This window comes from Toxotes jaculatrix, chromosome 23 (assembly GCF_017976425.1).
Source record: "Toxotes jaculatrix isolate fToxJac2 chromosome 23, fToxJac2.pri, whole genome shotgun sequence".
Lineage (NCBI taxonomy): Eukaryota > Metazoa > Chordata > Actinopteri > Toxotidae > Toxotes > Toxotes jaculatrix.
In genome coordinates this window covers 8,568,570-8,587,603 of record NC_054416.1, presented here as the reverse complement: position 1 = coordinate 8,587,603, position 19,034 = coordinate 8,568,570, and the positions used below count along the sequence as shown (strand labels likewise).

At 42.5% G+C, this 19,034-nt stretch overlaps 1 protein-coding gene across 1 annotated transcript in view; it reads left to right on the top strand.

Annotated features, from left to right (window-relative positions):
* adgra3 (adhesion G protein-coupled receptor A3) overlaps window positions 1-13,537 on the top strand; it is a 28,147-nt gene extending 14,610 nt beyond the window's left edge. Inside the window, exons 5-20 of the mRNA XM_041031366.1 lie at window positions 4,043-4,114; window positions 4,218-4,289; window positions 4,554-4,714; window positions 5,344-5,557; window positions 5,830-5,994; window positions 6,410-6,611; window positions 6,783-6,932; window positions 7,534-7,692; window positions 7,785-7,952; window positions 8,132-8,339; window positions 8,506-8,714; window positions 9,036-9,160; window positions 9,618-9,741; window positions 10,330-10,475; window positions 10,909-11,004; window positions 11,752-13,537. Coding sequence (XP_040887300.1) covers window positions 4,043-4,114; window positions 4,218-4,289; window positions 4,554-4,714; window positions 5,344-5,557; window positions 5,830-5,994; window positions 6,410-6,611; window positions 6,783-6,932; window positions 7,534-7,692; window positions 7,785-7,952; window positions 8,132-8,339; window positions 8,506-8,714; window positions 9,036-9,160; window positions 9,618-9,741; window positions 10,330-10,475; window positions 10,909-11,004; window positions 11,752-13,195 — 3,715 coding nt within the window. The 3' untranslated portion in view covers window positions 13,196-13,537. The remainder of the gene's footprint in view (window positions 1-4,042; window positions 4,115-4,217; window positions 4,290-4,553; window positions 4,715-5,343; window positions 5,558-5,829; window positions 5,995-6,409; window positions 6,612-6,782; window positions 6,933-7,533; window positions 7,693-7,784; window positions 7,953-8,131; window positions 8,340-8,505; window positions 8,715-9,035; window positions 9,161-9,617; window positions 9,742-10,329; window positions 10,476-10,908; window positions 11,005-11,751) is intronic.
* Window positions 13,538-19,034: the final 5,497 nt, after the last annotated feature.

Genomic DNA, 19,034 nt, shown 5'->3' with positions numbered 1-19,034 from the left:
TTCATTTTGGAAATGTGGTTAAAGCCATTTTCTTTTGGTATTTTAATTGGTCGAACTGTTGTGTTTGCAACATGTGTTGTAGTACTAAAGCTTTTACAAAGTCCACAGTTCAATAGTCAGTTTAGTGCCTGGGCTGTGTGAGCAGTGCTGTGCTGTTTTGATGTGTTGTTTCTGATAGGATCTGGTCAGAGCCCAGTTCACAGCCTTCAGCAATGACTCTGATTGCTGATCTTGTGTTTAAAGCAGCTGTTGTTTTTTATCTATGTGATGTGCTGTGCGTGATCTAGCAGGTCTAGAGTGTATCCAGTGTCCATAAGGGAACATGGTCAAGCAGCAGTCTATTTCTACTGCCTTGTTTTGTCTGGCCTTTCGCCAGAGACCGCTGCAGACGCCATGAGGCCTTATATACTTTCACACACTTGGAAAAAACTGTGTGCAGGGGGATATGTAAACGTGTGTGTGTGTGTGTGTGTGTGGTGTCCATGAATATCATGTGAGGAGGATTTTGATTTGCAGAGAATACATAAAGCTAGAGTCCATCTGGGATATGTGGTGTGTGAGTGTGGGAGGTCAGAGACTGTGTGCTTAAGTGTACAGTTGTGTGTGTTTCTCTTTGTGCATGTGTGTGTGTGTGTGTGCGCGTGAGAGAGAGCAAGAACACAGCATGAATTGGAATCATCCGACAGTACCCAGTCGCTGCCAACACAAACTTGAGCTTGGCTGCTGCTGCGGAGCAGTAAGAGCAGGACAGGAAGGCAGTCAGCTCCTTGGCTCAGACCCGACCTCATTTCCCCCCTCCTCCTCCTAGATGCGTATTCATGCCACACTCAGATGGATACATGCCTGCCTATATGTCCTCTGAATATTAAAATCTCTGCCCCACACACAAGCTATTCATAAAGGCTTAATGTATCAGTGCACGGTGATCTGCAACTTCTCGTGCTAATACTTCTTCCAGAGCACAGTTTGGTTTTGCCTAAGGGCAACAAAGTTTAATTGGCCCCACCGGCCACCTTGGTTTATTTCAAAGGGTAGTTGTCACTCACTCGACTGTGAAAGGGAAGGAGCACAGAATGGAGAAGACGAGCAAAGGAGACTATGAGGTAGTGTTGGACCCCGGGAATGTAAACACAGAAGCCCTGCATCAAGTGCTGGCATCTGCAGCTACACATCCACCCCTATTTTTTCCCAGTTATTTGGAAAATGGGAGTGGAATATGTGAAAAGAGATATTACCAAGTTTATGTCACATTTCTCTGACATGGCTTCGGCAAACACTTCTCTACCTTTCTCTTTGTCCTCTTCTTTGACTGTACTCTGGCCAATCTATTTCCTGCCTCCTCAGTATTGCCTAATTACTTTTTTTTTTGTCTCATTTCAAGACATGCCATTTGGAGGGCCCATTTATCTTATGTGTGTTGTCACAGAGCAGCGACAGAGGCATTTAAAGAGAAGGCTGCAGACATTTGGATAATATGAGCTCTACGCATCAGACATGAGTCTGATTTAATTCTAAAGAAAAATCAAAAAATTTCCTCTATTTTGAAGGCAGACGTCACTCGATCCAAAGTATTTACACTTTTGTGCATCACATCACATCAGGGTTTTAATACTGGACAAGCTCCAAAGACACTGGATCCACTTTTGGTTACACCCTCAGGGGAAAGACAAGTGTTTCCCTTACCTCACTTTACACACAGTTCGCACACAAAATTTCCACACAGTTTGAGATGAAATATATTCAAACACCCACCTTCTCTCACACTGAACAACACACACAAACCCTATGGATTTCTCAGGCCTCAGCCCTCTTTATTCTGCATTCCACCAACAGCTGAACGGTCCCTGCTCCAGCCTAATCACATCGGGCTATTTTTGCTTCTGCTCCTCATATCATTCTTAACAACTGAAGCTCTGCAGTGAAGCAGCCCTCTGTGCTGTAAATTTGCTACATGCCTGTGGCTGAAAGAGCCGTTTGAGATTAGTCTTTGGTAATAAATACTAGTTGATTTGGAAAAGCCGATGGAAAGCAGAGACTTCATTGAGTCATGGGTCCATAGTCTTACAAGAAAAAATTGCTGAAATGTGCATTTATTTGCATTGTGACTGTAAAAGTGAGTTGAAGCAACAACAGTATTCACCATCTTGTGTTTAGTCCCTCAGTGTAGCTGTAACTCTTGAATCCAGGCGATAAAGTGAGAAGAAGGTTTGCCTTTAGCTGGGGGAGGCCCCTCCCTGCATCCCTTCACTTTTCCGGTGTTATCCTTCCCCTGACGCACAATGCTCGCACAAATTGGCAAGCCTGCAAAAGGCTTTTTCTTCTCTTCCAAGTGGAACTAATAACCTCACACAGTAAATTCCCCAGCTGGTACCTTAAGGACCAACACCAATAATTACATAAATGCTCGGATGTTAGCATATGCCTGACAGTGATTTTCCAGGTATCACTTTGTGTCAGCATGGCAATCCTTGAGCACCCCAGGATACAGTTTAGCTGGTGGTTTGAGGTAAAGATCTGTCTTTTCTCCCAGGCTCTTGTTTCTTTTCTTGGCACTTTTCAATGATTGGATCGTTCACAGAGGGATATGTGTTGCAGCTACTGTCAAGGTGCTTTGCCTTTGAACCTCAGAGTCACTGGTTGCTTTAAAATGTTATCTGTCTGGGAATTTAAATATGAATTTGAGGGTTTTTTGGGATAAGAGTCATGTTTTACAACTTATCAAAGCTTTTTGGGTTTAGCTTTCAGCGATTTTGCAGCTGCACTAAGCAAAATTTTTTTGTTAAGAGTAGATCAAATGACTACACGTAACATGAAAGGAATCACTTGTAGCGACAAGCTCATAGACAATTATCACCTGTCTCTGCAGGTCCCCGTTGCTCCATGGAGTGTTTGAGGGGCCTTTTAGGTCATTGTTTGGGTTTTATGGCCCTCATCTCTGCTGTTTTTCTTCAGCAGCGGCTGTATGAAGGGGAAAAGCTCTGATAAACCCTCTGTTCATGACCTGCCCAGCACAAAACAGCAGACAGGCAGAGTTAACAACTATCTGGTAGAACACTTGACTGCTAGAGAGCCAGATATTTCCTAAAGAAGTGGGCTAACGTGTTTGGCATAACAACTTTATAAGCCTATAGTATGTGAATGTTCTGTTTCCAGCTTGATCTGCTGCCCTGAAGTGTAAAAAAAAAAGTCAATTCATTCTTCTTTAAAAAAGGAAAAACCCAAAGACTGACATTCACATACAAAACAGAGGGGTTTCTCTTTAGAATGCATACTATTTAGCTAAATGGCTAACTTAATGTTTTGTACATTTCTCTGCTAACAAAAAGGAGGGGCATAAAAGAATAGAAAAGATGTATATTACTGATATTTTACATACATTTTAACAAATTTACCATGGGACCAACACGTTTCTGCTTTGGGGTGTCCCGACTCCGGAGTGGGGAACCTAGAGCTTCCAGTGAAAATGTATTCTTTGCTGCCATTTCACTTCATGTTACACTGAGTGTAATTCACAGGAAAGATCAGTCTTTTCCATGTTAGGTCCTTTTGCAAGGCGTCAGGAGTCTCAGACACTTCTATCTGATGTTTGCCAAAGACATCACGTCAGGTCACATACAGAGGAGAAACGCACACTCCTCACGTGTTTGACATTAATCATAGGTTATTAATCACCTCGCAGTGTTACTCTGCCTTTGATGTGTAGGTTTCCCTGGCGGCCCACACAGACGTGATCTAAAATCACCTTGAAAGCTGTAAACCTGCCAGCTGAATATTTGGGCTCTTTGCCTCAGCCTGCTTCTGTTAAACTTGGCTTAAAAGAGAAACTGCTATTTTTTATCTCAACAACTTAAACATTTTTCCATTTACCAATTTTTCTTATAATGTGATCAGATTTTCGTGGCTTATCTTGTTGTAAAACATTTCCAGCCTAAATGTGGCTTACTAATTGTTGGTGTTTTAGACATTATAGCTGTCACGTTGTATTAGTTCTGAAATGTGGAAGAAATAAACCAGAAAACTTTTTTTTCTCTGTGTGTCTCAGAGACTTGTCCAACAACAGCATCGGCTGTCTGAATGTAGACATCTTCAAAGGCCTCACCAATCTGATTAGACTGTAAGTCACTAGTATTTTTATCAACATAATGTAATGATTTCATGGTATTAGGATGGTATAAGAGCTCACTGTTTTTCATTATTTCATTTCAATTTTCTTTCAGAAACCTTTCAGGGAACATGTTCTCCTCATTGGCTCAGGGGACCTTTGACAGCTTGGTGTCTCTGAAGTCACTGTAAGTATGATAAGGAGCTTGTTTGCTGCTGTTTACTAAAATCACATGCAGACTCCAGTGCGAGTGTGACGTCTGTATATTTACTGTGCACCCGTAATGCAATTAAAATGGTTTAAGGCATAAAAATATGACAGCAAATTATAGTTTTCCATCTGGGAAATGGTTGTTTGTCATTTAACTTGATATTTATGCCCCATTACTTAAACTGTCTTCCCCCCGTGTCTGTGTGTGTCTGTGTGTGTGTGTGTTTCTATACATCCATAGGGAGTTTCAGACACCTTACCTGCTGTGTGACTGCAACCTTCTGTGGATGCTGCGTTGGATCAAAGAAAGGAACATTGCAGTCAAGAACACCAAGTGTTCCTACCCTCAGTCTCTTCAGGGTCAGCTTATTACCTCCATCAGGCCGGAGCTCCTTACCTGTGGTAGGGACACACACACACACCTGAACTACACAGAAACATAAATTTGCCTACCAGCATACAAAGACTCGGACACAGCTCAAAGATGTCACTTTGAAACATAATTCATCATTTCAGTGACACTATCGAATGCGTCGTTTATCCAGTCTCAGACATTTTGAAAGGTTGAAATGAGTCATGTTGAGCAGTTTAACAGATTGTAGTGTCAAACTGTTGCACTGCCTCTTTAATTTCTCTGTTTTGGTATCTCTGAGGCTGGTGTCTGGGGAACAGGGGTTTGTGCAATGACACGAGTGATAAGAGAAGGGCTGCCCAGGCCAGCGCTGCCTTTGTTTGTACTTGCTCATGTCTTATCAGTTTGGCACTCACCACAGCGAGGCATTATGAAATACATTGCATAGATCTAGCCAGAGCCAGTGGCCTGACATGAATGACAAATAGCACTTGAGAATTCAAGACGCTGTTTTAGCTTCCCTGTGTATCCAAAAAGGGCTGAGTGCGAAACAAAATGTACTGTATCCAGAAAATTAATAGTGTTGAAAATTATTTGTGGCAAATATGAACCAAATAAGTATTTTTCTGTGAGAAATGACTGGCTGACTCTCCTCCCATATTATCTCTGGTTTCCTCAGATGCTCCGCTTGAGCTGCCCTCCTTCCAGCTGACTCCGTCCCAGCGCCAGGTCGTCTTTCAGGGGGACAGCCTGCCGTTCCAGTGTCAGGCCTCCTTCGTGGCCGAGGACATGCAGGTGCTGTGGTACCAGAACGGCCGCATGGTGAAACCTGACGCTGCCCAGGGTATCTTCATTGAAAAGCGCATGGTGCAGAACTGCTCCCTGATCGCAAGGTATGGCAGTGTTCATGTTGATCTTAGGTGGGGAGTGCAGTGTCTGTGATGGGGAAATTCAAACAGTAGTGTCTTTGCTGTTTAGTTTATTTACAGGAGACAATCTTCCCTATTATGTAGCACTGTATTATGTAACACTATCAGCATTTTTATTTTCTGTGGAAAGCTTTTTAAACAACATCTGAATTTGTCTTTGGGATAAAGAAAGTCTCTCTGTCCATCAGGCTGGCAGTGGTGCACGATTTTGATTTTTCTTTGATTTTTCCCACCAGTGCCTTGACCATCTCAAACATCCAGCCTGGTTTTACCGGGAACTGGGAGTGTCGGATCCGAACGAGCAGGGGCAACACCACCAGGACTGTCCACATTGTGGTGTTGGAGAGTTCGGCCAAGTACTGTGCTCCTGAACGCATTTCCAACAACAAGGGAGAGTTCAGGTCAGTGTCAGCACACATAAGCAGACACAGAGCTACTTGATTAATACTAGTTATCTTAAGAATTGAGTACAACTGTCTCCTAAATTTCCATTAGACCTCTATATGTAATTAAATGCTTAAAGTATAAATAAATCCATTGTCATTATGATGGATGCTGCCCAGCATTGGGGCATTAGAACGAAAGTATAAAGTACCACATTATGCAAATGTTTTCTTGCTGTCATGTCAAGCACTGTGGCCCCCCCTTGTGGTTAAACATGTAAATTACTTCATGGCTTTAGCCACAGTTATTACATTACTGTGCTGCTGGTGATGTTACACAGATTATGGCTCACATGACACAAAGTGAGGAGAAATTAAGGACACTGCATGAACTGTGAAAACTATATCAGCTGACTTACTTGGCTCCTTCCAGGTGGCCACGCACCCTGGCAGGAATCAGAGCTTACCTCCCGTGCAACAGACTGCCATCAAGCGCAGGCTCCTACTCGGGCAGCTCAGGTGAAGAACAGCGGGCATGGCGCTACTGTGATCGGGAAGGGGTGTGGGCGGAGGAGGACTACTCCCGCTGCCAGTTCCAGAAAGATGTCACCAGATTTCTCTATGTCATCAACCAGGTCTGTATCTGGTTGGTCAGCTTGTGATTTTCTGACAGAATTTCTTTTACTGCTTGACTCTAACTCCAATCCAATCTTATCTTTGGTCTTATCTCCTCTTTGAACAGAGAAGCTGTCCTTAATTGGAAAGCTGACATTCAAGCCTAACGTCTCTCTATATCTTCCTGATAGATGCCTCTGAACGAGAGCAATGTGGTTCCCAGGGCTCGACGTCTGTTGGTCTACACAATCGATGCTGCCAACTTCTCAGACAAGATGGACATTATCTTTGTGGCAGAGATGATTGAGAAGTTTGGCAAGTTTGTTGAGAAATTTAAAGATGTAAGTACAGTGGTGGCATGTTGGTTCACATTTCTGATCCAACCCTAAAACAACAATCACAAAACTTGTCTGTAAACTTTTTACAACCCTACATTGACAGTTTGGAGTGTGATGCATTCATTTGGTGTCTTACCCAGTCCAAGGACAAATAGATTAATGCTCAACAGCTGTTTGTTGTCATGTTGTCTAATGAGAAAGGATGTCTTGTCATGACTTTCAGCGCAGCTGTACGCCAACAAATTCAAACAAAGCAAAGTTTTCAAAGTAAAGGAGTTTGTTCTAAGTGCTGTGGGCAAGTAGCACTAGGAATTTTAAACATATTAAAGGTTAGTAGGGTGACACCATGCTGGAAATGTGTTTCCAATAGTCACTTAACTACAAGAGCAATGTCAAGCATTTCCCTCAAGCTGTGCTCAGAGCTGTTTTATACAAACAAGATGCTGACTGAACAAATTCCCAGTTTTTTATGTTTCCAGTCAAGTAACTTAGGCTGTGTCATGTTGAGCATGTTTGTGGTTGAATGAAGTGATAATTAAAATGCTTTTTCCAAGGCTTGTGTGTACTTGTGTGTATTCACTCATGTAACTCTGTTGTCTCCCAGCTAGGTGAGGTGATGGTGAGCATGGCCAGTAACTTGATGCTGGCAGACGAGAGGGTTTTGTGGATGGCTCAGCGTGAAGCCATGGCCTGCTCCCGCATCATCGCCTGCCTCCAGAAGATCGGCGTCTACCGTCTGGCAACAGCACAAGCCTTCTCCCTTGTTAGTCTTGTCAGCGATATTATCTCATGCTGTACTTTAACATTTTGTTTTATGAGGACTTGTCATAATTCACTGTTCTGTTGACTTTCCAGACATCCCCTAACATAGCACTGGAGGCCCACTCTGTGAGGGCCAGCGACTGGAACGGCATGACCTGCATGTTGTTCCAGAGACCGAGCCCTGAGCGGACACCCAGCCAGGACCGCCAGCTCACCTTCAAGTGCAACACCACCAGCTCCTTCTCCAGCATCCTTCACAAGGTCAGCTCCTGTCAGAGATAATTACAGTTTGGTAGAACCTTTGTGAGCATGAGGTTTTGTTGTAGGCTTTAGATCTGAAAACAAAATCCTCAAATGCTTAACATAATATTTAAATATGTCTAAAATTAAATATATTAAATGGTTGGCTTTTTGCCTCACTATATCTTTTCTCCCTGTAGAGCACCATTGTGGAGGCTTCCCTGCAGCTTCCTCAGTCTCTCTTTACCCAGGCAGCACTCCCTGGGCAGCCAGAGGACGCAGTCTACAAGCTCCACCTACTGGCCTTCCGCAATGGCAAGTTTTTTCCCTCCACTGGCAACTCCTCTCAGCTGGCTGATGGAGGGAAGAGACGGAGCGTGGCTACCCCCGTCATCATGGCCAAGATAGGTGAGTCATAATGTTTTGGTATTGTCATATGTTGTTTTTTCTTTTTTTTAAATGACAGAGTAGAAATCTGTAAATATTCTGACATACAAAGCAGCACAATAACACGAAAACTTGAAAAAGGAGTTGTTCTGTCTATTCTGATACCCCTGTCTGTGTTGTCAATCAGATGGCATGTCCCTGCATGTCCTGCAGACCCCCGTCAACATCACCCTGCGGCGGTTTGCCCGCGGCTCAGACGCTGTGTCTGCCTGCTGGAACCTCAGCCTGGTGGGAGGTCAGGGAGGATGGCAGAGCGATGGCTGTCGCATCCTGGGCCATCACGACAATTTCACCACCATATCCTGCAACTCCCTTGGCAACTACGGCCTGCTTATGGTAGGACGTTTGATCGGGTCATTCCTCCTTGTGGTTTTCATTGAGACATATAGTTAGTGGCAAAGTACCAGTTAGGTTGGTCTGTTTGATGAACTTGAATTATAACACTGAATAAAAATACTGTGTTTTTCTCTTTTTTTAATCTCCATTCACTCAAAACAAGCCTAGTGGCCATTAAGCTGTGTCTACAATAGTGCTGGATACCTAGAATCTGGCACTTTATAGTTCTCTATAAGCATTATAATTCATGGCTTTTGACATATATTGATGTGACATAATAATATTACATAAACTGTGGGCCTCACCTCATTTCTCTTGCAGGACCTCAGCAGCGTGGAGTATTTCTCTCCAGGTATCCAGCCCCTCCATCCAGTCATCTACGCCACTGCTATTATACTCCTCCTCTGTCTTTTCACCATTATTATTAGCTACATCTATCACCACAGGTAAGAGCTTTTACCTACTGTTGTTACCTCATTTATGTTTTGCTGGTTCTTTATACTCACACACAGCAGGATTTATTGTTTTTCCCCCGTTAATTTCTGCTTTGTGGACTATGAATTTTACCTTTTCACTTTTTGATTAATGTAAAAAGCAAAGATAATGTATTTAACCTTTTCCCACTGAAAGCAAAATGGAAGCTTATGTTCTAAACAAACAGAATAATTAAAGAATATCAGAATCTTATGAGACTCCTCAAAGTGGTGTGAAAAAAATGCTATGGCCTGAGGTTTACTGGTGATGATCAGAGACAGCTGCATGTGTGTGTGGATGATCAGCATAAAGATGTACGCAGGATTGTTTATTGATATGAAAATGATGGTACTTTGGTAGCTTGAAACACAGAACCAACACCTTTCCGTGTTAATTGTATGATGAATTGTATGTGTGTGTTACTTACAGGTCTGTCCGTGTGAGCCGCAAGTTTTGGCACATGTTGGTCAACCTCTGCTTCCACATCTCCCTCACCTGCGGGGTCTTTGTAGGTGGCATAAATCAGACACGCTACGCAAGTGTCTGCCAGGCAGTGAGTATACACCACCTGCACACCTCAGATGCTCCTGCTGCATCTGCTCTCCCCCTCCTAACTTAATAGTCAGCAGTCGAAAATGAACAAGTACTTCGGATGTTTTCAAGGGAAAAAAGTTGGAAAAGTTGCCCGTGGCTAAGTTCACTCCATAGAACTGGTGGAAACTCAGTAAAAGATACATAGGAAGATACAAGAGATTGTTTCCATGGCCAGAGGCAATCCTACACCTCCCCTCACGGTGCGTGGTGTACTGAGACACATTACTTATTAATTTTTCATCGCACAAGATACCTAGATGAAAAATTTTGGCAGAAAACTTTTTGTTTATTTATTTAATCCCCTCTGGCATAAAGCAATATCTCATAAGGCTCAACTCAGGCTAAAGATGACATACTCAATAGAAAATTGCTCAAGGATCATCGTGCCATTTAAAATACTCCTGTGCACTGCATTCCAACATTTAAATTTTTATTGGTGAAACCCTATAACAACAACAGGAGCATTTAATCATTCTTACACAGGAGACTGATTGCATTTCGTTTGCTTTAGTAAATGTCACACATATAATGGTGCATTCTCTTCTAGGTGGGTATCTTGCTGCACTATTCTACTCTGGCCACAGCTCTGTGGGTAGGCGTGACTGCACGCAACATCTACAAACAGATGACACGCAAGGCCAAGCGCTACGAGGAGCTGGACGAGCCGCCACCGCCACCGCGGCCTATGCTGAGGTATGACACCACACTCTTGCATTACAACAGAGAGGGCCTTTAATGAACTAATGAATATGGGTTGTGCTATTTGAGTTACACTTGACAGTATTGCAAATGGACACCTTCGACTGGTGGTGTGAAGTATAAGTTCTAAAAACTCTCAACTTGTCTGTTACATCATGTAACATGTCAGGAAACTGCATGTGGCGCTCTCATGTTAACTATAACAGTCAATCTTCATATATCTGACACTTACCTATATCATTAAATTTATTAGTAAGCACAGCAGGCAACATTTGTAAGATTACAAGTGGCCATGTAAAATAGCCACATGGTGTCAGTGTAGAGGCCTGAAATACCATTGGACCTTTGTGTCCATTTCATGTCCACTTGTTGTCCTGAAAACAGAAGGACTAAAGCAGAACTGCCCTCTCTGTGCTTTCTCTGAAAGGTTCTACTTAATCGGCGGAGGGATACCCATCATCGTCTGTGGGATCACTGCAGCAGCTAACATCAAAAACTACGGAAGCCGGACCAATGCTCCATAGTATGTAGTTCCTGTATACAGATCAATTAAAGCTCCTGCTCCTCAGTTTGTGCTCGTGGGTATGTTGTGTGATTTTTATCAAGACAATAGTGTTTAATAAGGAAGCATCCAAACCCATGAGATCTTTTACATTCTGTCCTCAGGAGGAATTGGCTTAGTTATCGACGGGCCAGGCCGCGCTGCTTTAGTAAACAATGGATATTTTTTTTGAGGGTAGGAAAAGTTGATTCCCTGAAGTTCTGATTGTGGAAGCCTATTAATGGTATGTGCATCCAAGCAACAAGCAACTGCTGCCAGTTTAGAGCAAACTCCCCCACCCTCCTCTCTACAGTGGCAGCTGTTTAGATTAAGAGTAATTAATAATGTTTAGACTAATTGAGAAATCTGGACCCGTATCTGTCTGAAGTCTTCGGAGTTTAATTAATTTCTTGCAAGCAAGACGAATCCAGCCTGTTATAAAATGTAAAGGGACGGTTACTGTAAAAGTTAACGCAGAAGTTTTTCAGAGTCATTTTAAGTTTGTGAAGTAAATAATGATAGTGACATATTAAGATGAGGAGATGAAATATTGTTTTAATGAGCACTGTTGGCAATTTTACAGTTTGGATGTGCAGTATAATCCAAGTTATTGCAAGAAGACGATCCTGAAATAACTGGAAAAAACTCTTATAGAATCTTAGAAGCCACATCTGTTATCTTACTGTGCATTAAATAATCGATTGGTCTTGTCTGTCTATCCCTCTCTAGTTGCTGGATGGCATGGGAGCCCAGCATTGGTGCTTTTTATGGCCCAGTTGCATTCATCATTTTTGTGGACCTCATGTATTTCCTCAGCATCCTTCTCCAGTTACGGCGCCACCCTGAGCGCCGCTATGAGCTCAAGGAGCCGACCGAAGAGCAGCAGCATCTGGCTTCAGCCAGCACCGAGGCCGGGCCAGATGGTCACCGCAGCCACTGCCATCCTCTCACTCTCCAGCTCCAGCCTCACGAGGCATCATCCTCCATCATGTCTGCTCCCCACACCGTGCCCCTGTCTGCCCTGGAGAACGAGCACACCTTTTCTGCCCAGCTGATCGGTGCAGCGGGGGCATTAGGCCTGTACGCTGCCCTCTGGGTGTTCGGTGCCATGGCTGTATCACAGGACCACCCCTATGACTTGGCTTTTACCTGCTTATTTGGGGTGGCTGCACTGGCACTCGGGGCATTCATGGTGGCACATCACTGTGCCAACAGACAGGATATGAGGCGCTACTGGTCCCAGGCTTGTTGCTCTGGGAGGCGAGCCTACTCTGCACAGGAGGATGTCCTTCTGCCTCAGCCAGACGTGGCAATGACTTCCACTGCAGGGTCTGCTAATAAGGCAGATGGGGAGTCAACAAAGTGTGGCCACAGCAGTGCAGACTCTTCCTACACAAATAAGAGCGCACCAAGCATGCGCAATTCCACCCATGGCAGCAAGCTGACCAATCTGCACGCAGAGGCAGCTCAGTGCAAGTCAGCTCCAGCGCCGGTGACGGCCAACGGTGCAGCCGTTTTGGACAACAGCCTGACTGAGCATTCAGTAGACAATGAAATTAAAATGCACGTAGCACCTGTTGAGGTGCAGTTCCGCCCAGTGAACATCAACAATCCCACAGCTGCCACAAACGGGCACGCAAGCAGGCACCACAAAAACAGAGCACGAGCACACAGAGCAAGTCGTCTGACTGTATTGCGTGAGTACGCCTACGACGTGCCAACCAGCGTGGAAGGCAGCGTGCAGAGTGCCCCCCACAGGCGGCACCACCATTATGACATAGCAGCACGCAATAGCCGGCGGGCAGCCTACATGGCGTACAGGGAGCGGCATCAGAGCCAGATGCAGCAGGACAGCAGCGACAGCGCGAGCCTGCCACGGCGCTCCCGCTACTCAGATAAAGGAGGTGGCAGCGCCTTGGGGAACGGGACAGTGGTGACTGTAGAGACTGAGCAGGTCGCTACCACTGCAGCGTCAAACTCAAGTAAAGATTCTGGTCCTGCAAAGCAGTCCAGCAGCACAGAACTAGAAAGCCAACCCAAGTCATATGGACTCAACCTTGTCTGCCAAAATGGTGGCACACATAAAGAAAACGGGCAAGCAGTGCCTTTACTTAACACAGAGAGTGCAGCCAGTATAAAGACCGGCTTGTGGAAACATGAAACTACTGTGTAGCGACGGTTTCCGTCCCAAAGACTGCATGGTAATATGCTTTTGTCTTTAAGCTGTGAAATGTCTTTTTTTTGTTTTTTGATTGTACATTTCTTTCTTGGAAAAAGTCCTTTGAAAATAATTATTGGAAAAAAAAACTAGACACATTTTTGCCACTTTGTAGATATGTTTTTGTAAATGGTCTATTTTTATAACTTTTAATCCAACAGCTTAATTCCATTTTAGATTTCTGTAAGTGAAACTACATGGTCTGAGCTATGGCCCTGTGCATACCCTTACCTTGGGGCTTTTTTTCCCCCCATTTTCTAGTTTGTCCCAACAATAATAAAACAAAAGTTCCATTTACCTAATTGAAAGTGTTTATTTTTGTGATAACACCCACAGTCTCCTCTCTTGGGTCTCTGCAGCCAGTGCAAAGGTGAGTCAGTGCTGTTGTGTTTCCAAGAATTATTCTTGCTGACAATATATGACAAGCTGGTAATTGGGTTTTTCACTGACCTTCAGGTGGCCTCGAGTTCCTTTTTCTGCAGCAGAGCAGCACTTTAATTGCAACTGGCTGTGGCTTTGGGCTCTATAGGTGTTTACTCCCTGTCTGCTGGCAGATTTGATGAGTGCACTGTACATTCTGGGCTCCTGCTGATTTGATGCCCGCACCGTGATTGACAGCTGACTCACAGGGCAAGTGAATCTGCCATGAGAAGAAAGGATAATGAGAGCAGTGCATCTTCTTCTTCTTCTTCTTCTTCCACCTCCTTCCATTCTCTGTCTCCTCCACAGCCGACAGCTGAACTGGAGTCCCGCTCACAGCTTGACATCGCCGATGGGGGAGAAAGAATTTAACAAGAGAGAATATAACAGACACAAAGTATGATTTGACTTCTACTCTGGCGATGGATTAATATCACTTCCTGTGAGTGAATACCATGTGTCTGACTTTGCGGTTGTGTCAGAAGACACAGATAGTTCAGGTTTGACATTGTAATTAAGTAAAGATTTATTTATATAGCACATTTCAAAGCTCATATTACAAAGTGCTTCACAGATAAAAGCCATCAGATAGTACAAATACAGTAGTCATTTAGGTTGGTTACATTACTGAGATCTTCAGTAGAGCTGAGTGTCATTTGATTAAAAATAAGATGAATTAAAACAGTGAAGTAAAAGGAAGGAAAGTAGAATTATTTTCAGAAGCTCCATGACACCTTGTCTGAGTTTGGGAAATGGTGTATTTGCTCTTTTAAATAAGGCAAGTACTACCTATTGTAAGTCATAATTTTTACAAGCATGCCTTTAATTAACCATCCTGAATTTTGAAGGTCGTGCTAAAAAATCCTTAGCTCTTAAGAAATGATCCGTAAGTGTCGCCTTCTGATCATCTCAGTCTCAGACAGCACGGCTCCGATAGCACTAATTTTTCATTAATGACATATTAATAAAACACATATTTCACTCAGGCAAAGATATATTGCCAAGCCATCTTGGATGTGACAAATTATAATAAGACTTTTGAATTATGTAGGGAGCAGTTACGCCTTGATTAGTGGCAGCCTCGCTGATTCCCTCGAGGCATGAAAGAGTGATCTTCAAATAATCGCTGAAGGTTCTTTAACACTGCCATCTGTTATAAAGTTCATCTCAGGTTGTCAGAGAGGCTGGAATGACAATCGGAGGATGTTTGTGCTGCGTGGGGAAAAAAGCTCATCAAGGCAAATAAACTGATAGAATCTCTGCTTTAAGATCACGGGGACACCTTGAGCAGAAATCGATAATAAATTAAGATAAAACTAATTAAGTCATTTAGATCTTTTCTTAGTCTCTTTCAGGAGTGTTAGGGTCAGATCACGTATCTCAGAAATAATGAGTCAGAGATGAATGAATCATATTCAAACACCCAAAGCATCAGTTGCAACCGTTTATTTTCAGATACAGCGACGATCCTTCCTCAGTGTCTCTTATACTTTTCCACCCAGTTTCCACTTAGCGTGCTCTGTGGAGCATATCTGAGCACAGTTCCTTACCAGGAGGCCCGTGGTCGACCAACATCAGACAAGTGATGTGTTGTTTACATTTTACAGTCACTGCTCGTGGCGCCTGGAGGAAGCATCTGGCTCTGTTGTGGAAACTTGCCACTGGAATGAAGATTGATACTTTCTAGAAAGGGAAACCATCTGACTGTGTTGATTGTAATTAGGTGGCTCAGGCTGTCCAGGGGAACCAAAATATTTTAACCTGCAGTGTGCTAATCACCGACAAACCTCCCAGGCCTGACGTATAGATTAAAGTATAATTAGCATCCAGGGTTTGTGATGATCACTGTCACTGTCACGCAGCTGTCTGCAGAGATAATTGGTGAATTTATGTAGATTGATAAGTTTATATGGACTTTATTTACATATGAGGCAAAGTCACATCAGTATGCAAGTTGTGTTTACTGTAAGCTTTGGGCTTTTGCATATGTTTGCATTTAAACACTTAGAAATTCAACACATAATACTGCACAACTTTCTTTGTAAGACAAATTCATACTTATTAAGATGAAACAATCGTCCTTCACGTAACAGGGATCTGCTGACATTATTGATATTAATTGCTAATGTTTTTTTTTTCACCAAGAAATTTTCATACTTGAAGAATCTGATATTTGCACATCACACACTGAAGCCAAAGCATGTGACCGTCGGAAAATTTACATTTTGCAATGCCACTTGGATTTTATGCTGATAATGCTACTGAGGCATTTTAGGAAAACTAAATCACACAGAGAAAAATTTTACATATCTGTTTATATATCTGTTACCTCTCTATAATCATGTCTTTGGTAACAATACATTAATGGGGTGTGAAATGAGTTGGAGTGAGATGAATGCTTTACCTTTCTGTCTTACTTCACTCAAACTGATGAGGTGTCCAGAAGAAGACGTACATATAAGTGCCATCTTAAATAATGGTGTCACAAATCAAGAATATGCCTGTTATCGGCTGGAGATTGCAACTCCACATCATCCTGTCAAATTACATAAGGCTGCAAAATAAGCAACAATTTCCACCTTTCCACCGTTTCTTATATTATGGACTGCCAGAGAATTCAGCCTTAACCCACAGCAGTATTCATTCATGGCATGTGTTGGATGAAGACATTATGTTCTGTCTTTCACTGTATGTTTAGATGAATCGAAGTGGTGGAATTCTAATATCATCACAGCCTCCTCATTAAACACGGCGCAGAGACCTTGTGCAAACCAAAGTATAAATAATGAACTCTAGGCACCACCAGAGAGGAAGACAGAAATAGATGCTCATTTGGTGGTGGGGGTGCAAAGAGAGGAGGGCTCTGCTGCTGATTTCATATCATCAGATTAGAATCACACTTGAATGGCTATGTTGAATAGTTTTTTTTTTACAAAGTGAGACTTCTTCTTCTTTGTAGTCAGACAGCCTGCACTTCAATCACATGTTTAAACAATCTATTTATTGTCCACAAAAATAAAAGCAAAGTTCACAGCTGACCCACATAGATATGTAGCTGTTTTTAAGACTTTAACTTGTTTTTTTTCCATGATTATAAAGAAAAATGAGCTTCTGTCACTCTCCAATGCTTTTTCCCATCTTCTCCCACAAAGATGGCTTGATATAATGATGACATCAAGCCATCTGCAGAGCTCTAATCCCCATGTGTTGGCGGACCTGTGCTCTCATTAATGCCCTCACATTGCCATCCATCTACCTGTGCCAGTCTGTCTGAGCAGATTTTGGCTTCATCTTTCTGTCCAGGTGCTCTGTTATTTATAGGCACCTCAAAAACAGTATCAGTCAGTGTTCACGGTGACAGTTGCAGACAGTAGCCCTCACACACATACACACACGCACACATCTCGGAAATTGAAGGTTGTCTGTGGGAATGTCTTTGTCTTGTCTGTGCACTGCTGGGTTTGGAATGAGGCTTTAAACACGTGTGGATGAGCTTTTCAAACAATGAGTGAATGCAAAGAGATTTTATCTGACTTATTTATTCTAATTAGTTTTTTTTTTCTTTAATTCTAAAGTAAGTTTTTTGATGATTCACAAACACATGATGAAGTGGATTTTGCTGCAGTTGTTCAGAGCCAGGCGAGATGTTTTCCCTTTCCGGTCTCTGTGCTAAATTTCTTATCTTACTTTCCAGCAGAAAGTGAATTAGCATTCTTCCCAAAATGTAAAACATTTGCTTTAAATGGCACAGCTGATAAGTCAAAAGCTGATTAACTGTTTTGAATAGGAAGATGCTTAGAGGGCATAAAGACTGTAAGGCAAACTACTGTTTCCTCTGCACCTCTCATCTTGACTAACACCTGTTTTGATGAAGCACTTACAGTCTTTAAAGCTCCTGGATTATTCTATTTTCATAAATCTGCTGAAATCAATGTCAGCCATATGGAACACGTGAGCAGCAGGTGAATACTCTCCTTTTTTTTTTATCAGTCGCATATAATTTATGTATATTCCAGAAATAACCATGTCTAAAAATACTCATTATGCCAAGATTCAAAGAAGATACTCACTGTAACACACTCATCAGAATCATTTAACGGTGAAGCCCCTGCTTTTGAGAAGTGTCAGCAATTTCCCATAATACCAGCTGAGTAAATGGCCTCCTGTTTCATGATTTGTCCAAAGCTGTCTATTGTGTTTAACGCAACCGAGTGCGTGTTTTACAGTTTAGACAGTTAAAGAGTCCTTTGCAAACTCTGTCTCTCTTTGCTGCCATGAAATAGACGTGCTCTGTTCTTAAAATGTTCTAATCTTCAAATCATCGGACAGTTGTCTTGACTTGCTAAGAAACAGACTGATTTATTTCGGGTTTATCTTATAGTGATGGGCTTTATTGTTGGCTTCAGTGGCCTTATTTCATTGTGTAGCTACAGCATGAGTGAAAAATTACCATTTAAATTCTTACTGGTCTGTCTACAGACATACTGTTCTGTTTATACTGCTGTTTGTTTGCATGCAAGATACAGGAAGAAGAGAGGGAGAGTGAATATTGTGCGTTGGAAGTGTATGATTTCTCTCAAGTGCTGCGTAGCATGTGTGTGTTTGTCTGCAAGCTCCTCTTCTATCAGGCAGCATCCTGAGGTGTTTTGATTTGGTGCAGAATTATGTAACTGTCTAAACTGTTAGTGGTGATTTGGGAAAGTGGAGGGATTTATGTTGAAAACACTGTTAAAGATCTCTGGTGATGTCTGAACCACTACTTAAAACTTTAATTTAGCCTATGGCATGCCAAACAAACTGCATTCTAAAAAGAGCGGCCATACATTCAGTTTATGAAAGTGGATGGAAATGCTACACAGTGAGCTTTGAATTGCTGAATGTACAGTGTGCAGTTCTGAGATACAGAGGAGGATAATGATTCGACCATCTGGTATGAAAAAGAACGTGGACACCAGAAAGTTATGTCATGTGTGATTATTGAACTGTGGGCATTAATGTCACCTCCACTCTTCTGGGAAGGATTTCCACAAGTTTTTGGAACCTGGCTACAGGGATTTGTTCCCATTAAGCCACAAGAGGTCAGGTGATGATATCTGGTGGTGAGGCCTGGGTCCAAAGTCATCCCAGATGAGTTGGACGGGGTTAAGGTCGGGGCTGTTCCCTCAAAAAACAATTTCAAGTCTGTTGTAGTCATTAATTCAACAATAAATGAACAAATACAAATAATTTCTATGTGAATAAGTGTGTGGCTCAATTCAAGACATTTGTCAATCATATAAATTGTTTCTGCAACTGGGCTAATGACTATTTTCATTAATGAATCTGTTGGGTTTTTTTTTTAAATTTATTTATTGTAATGACTTGATCTTAATTG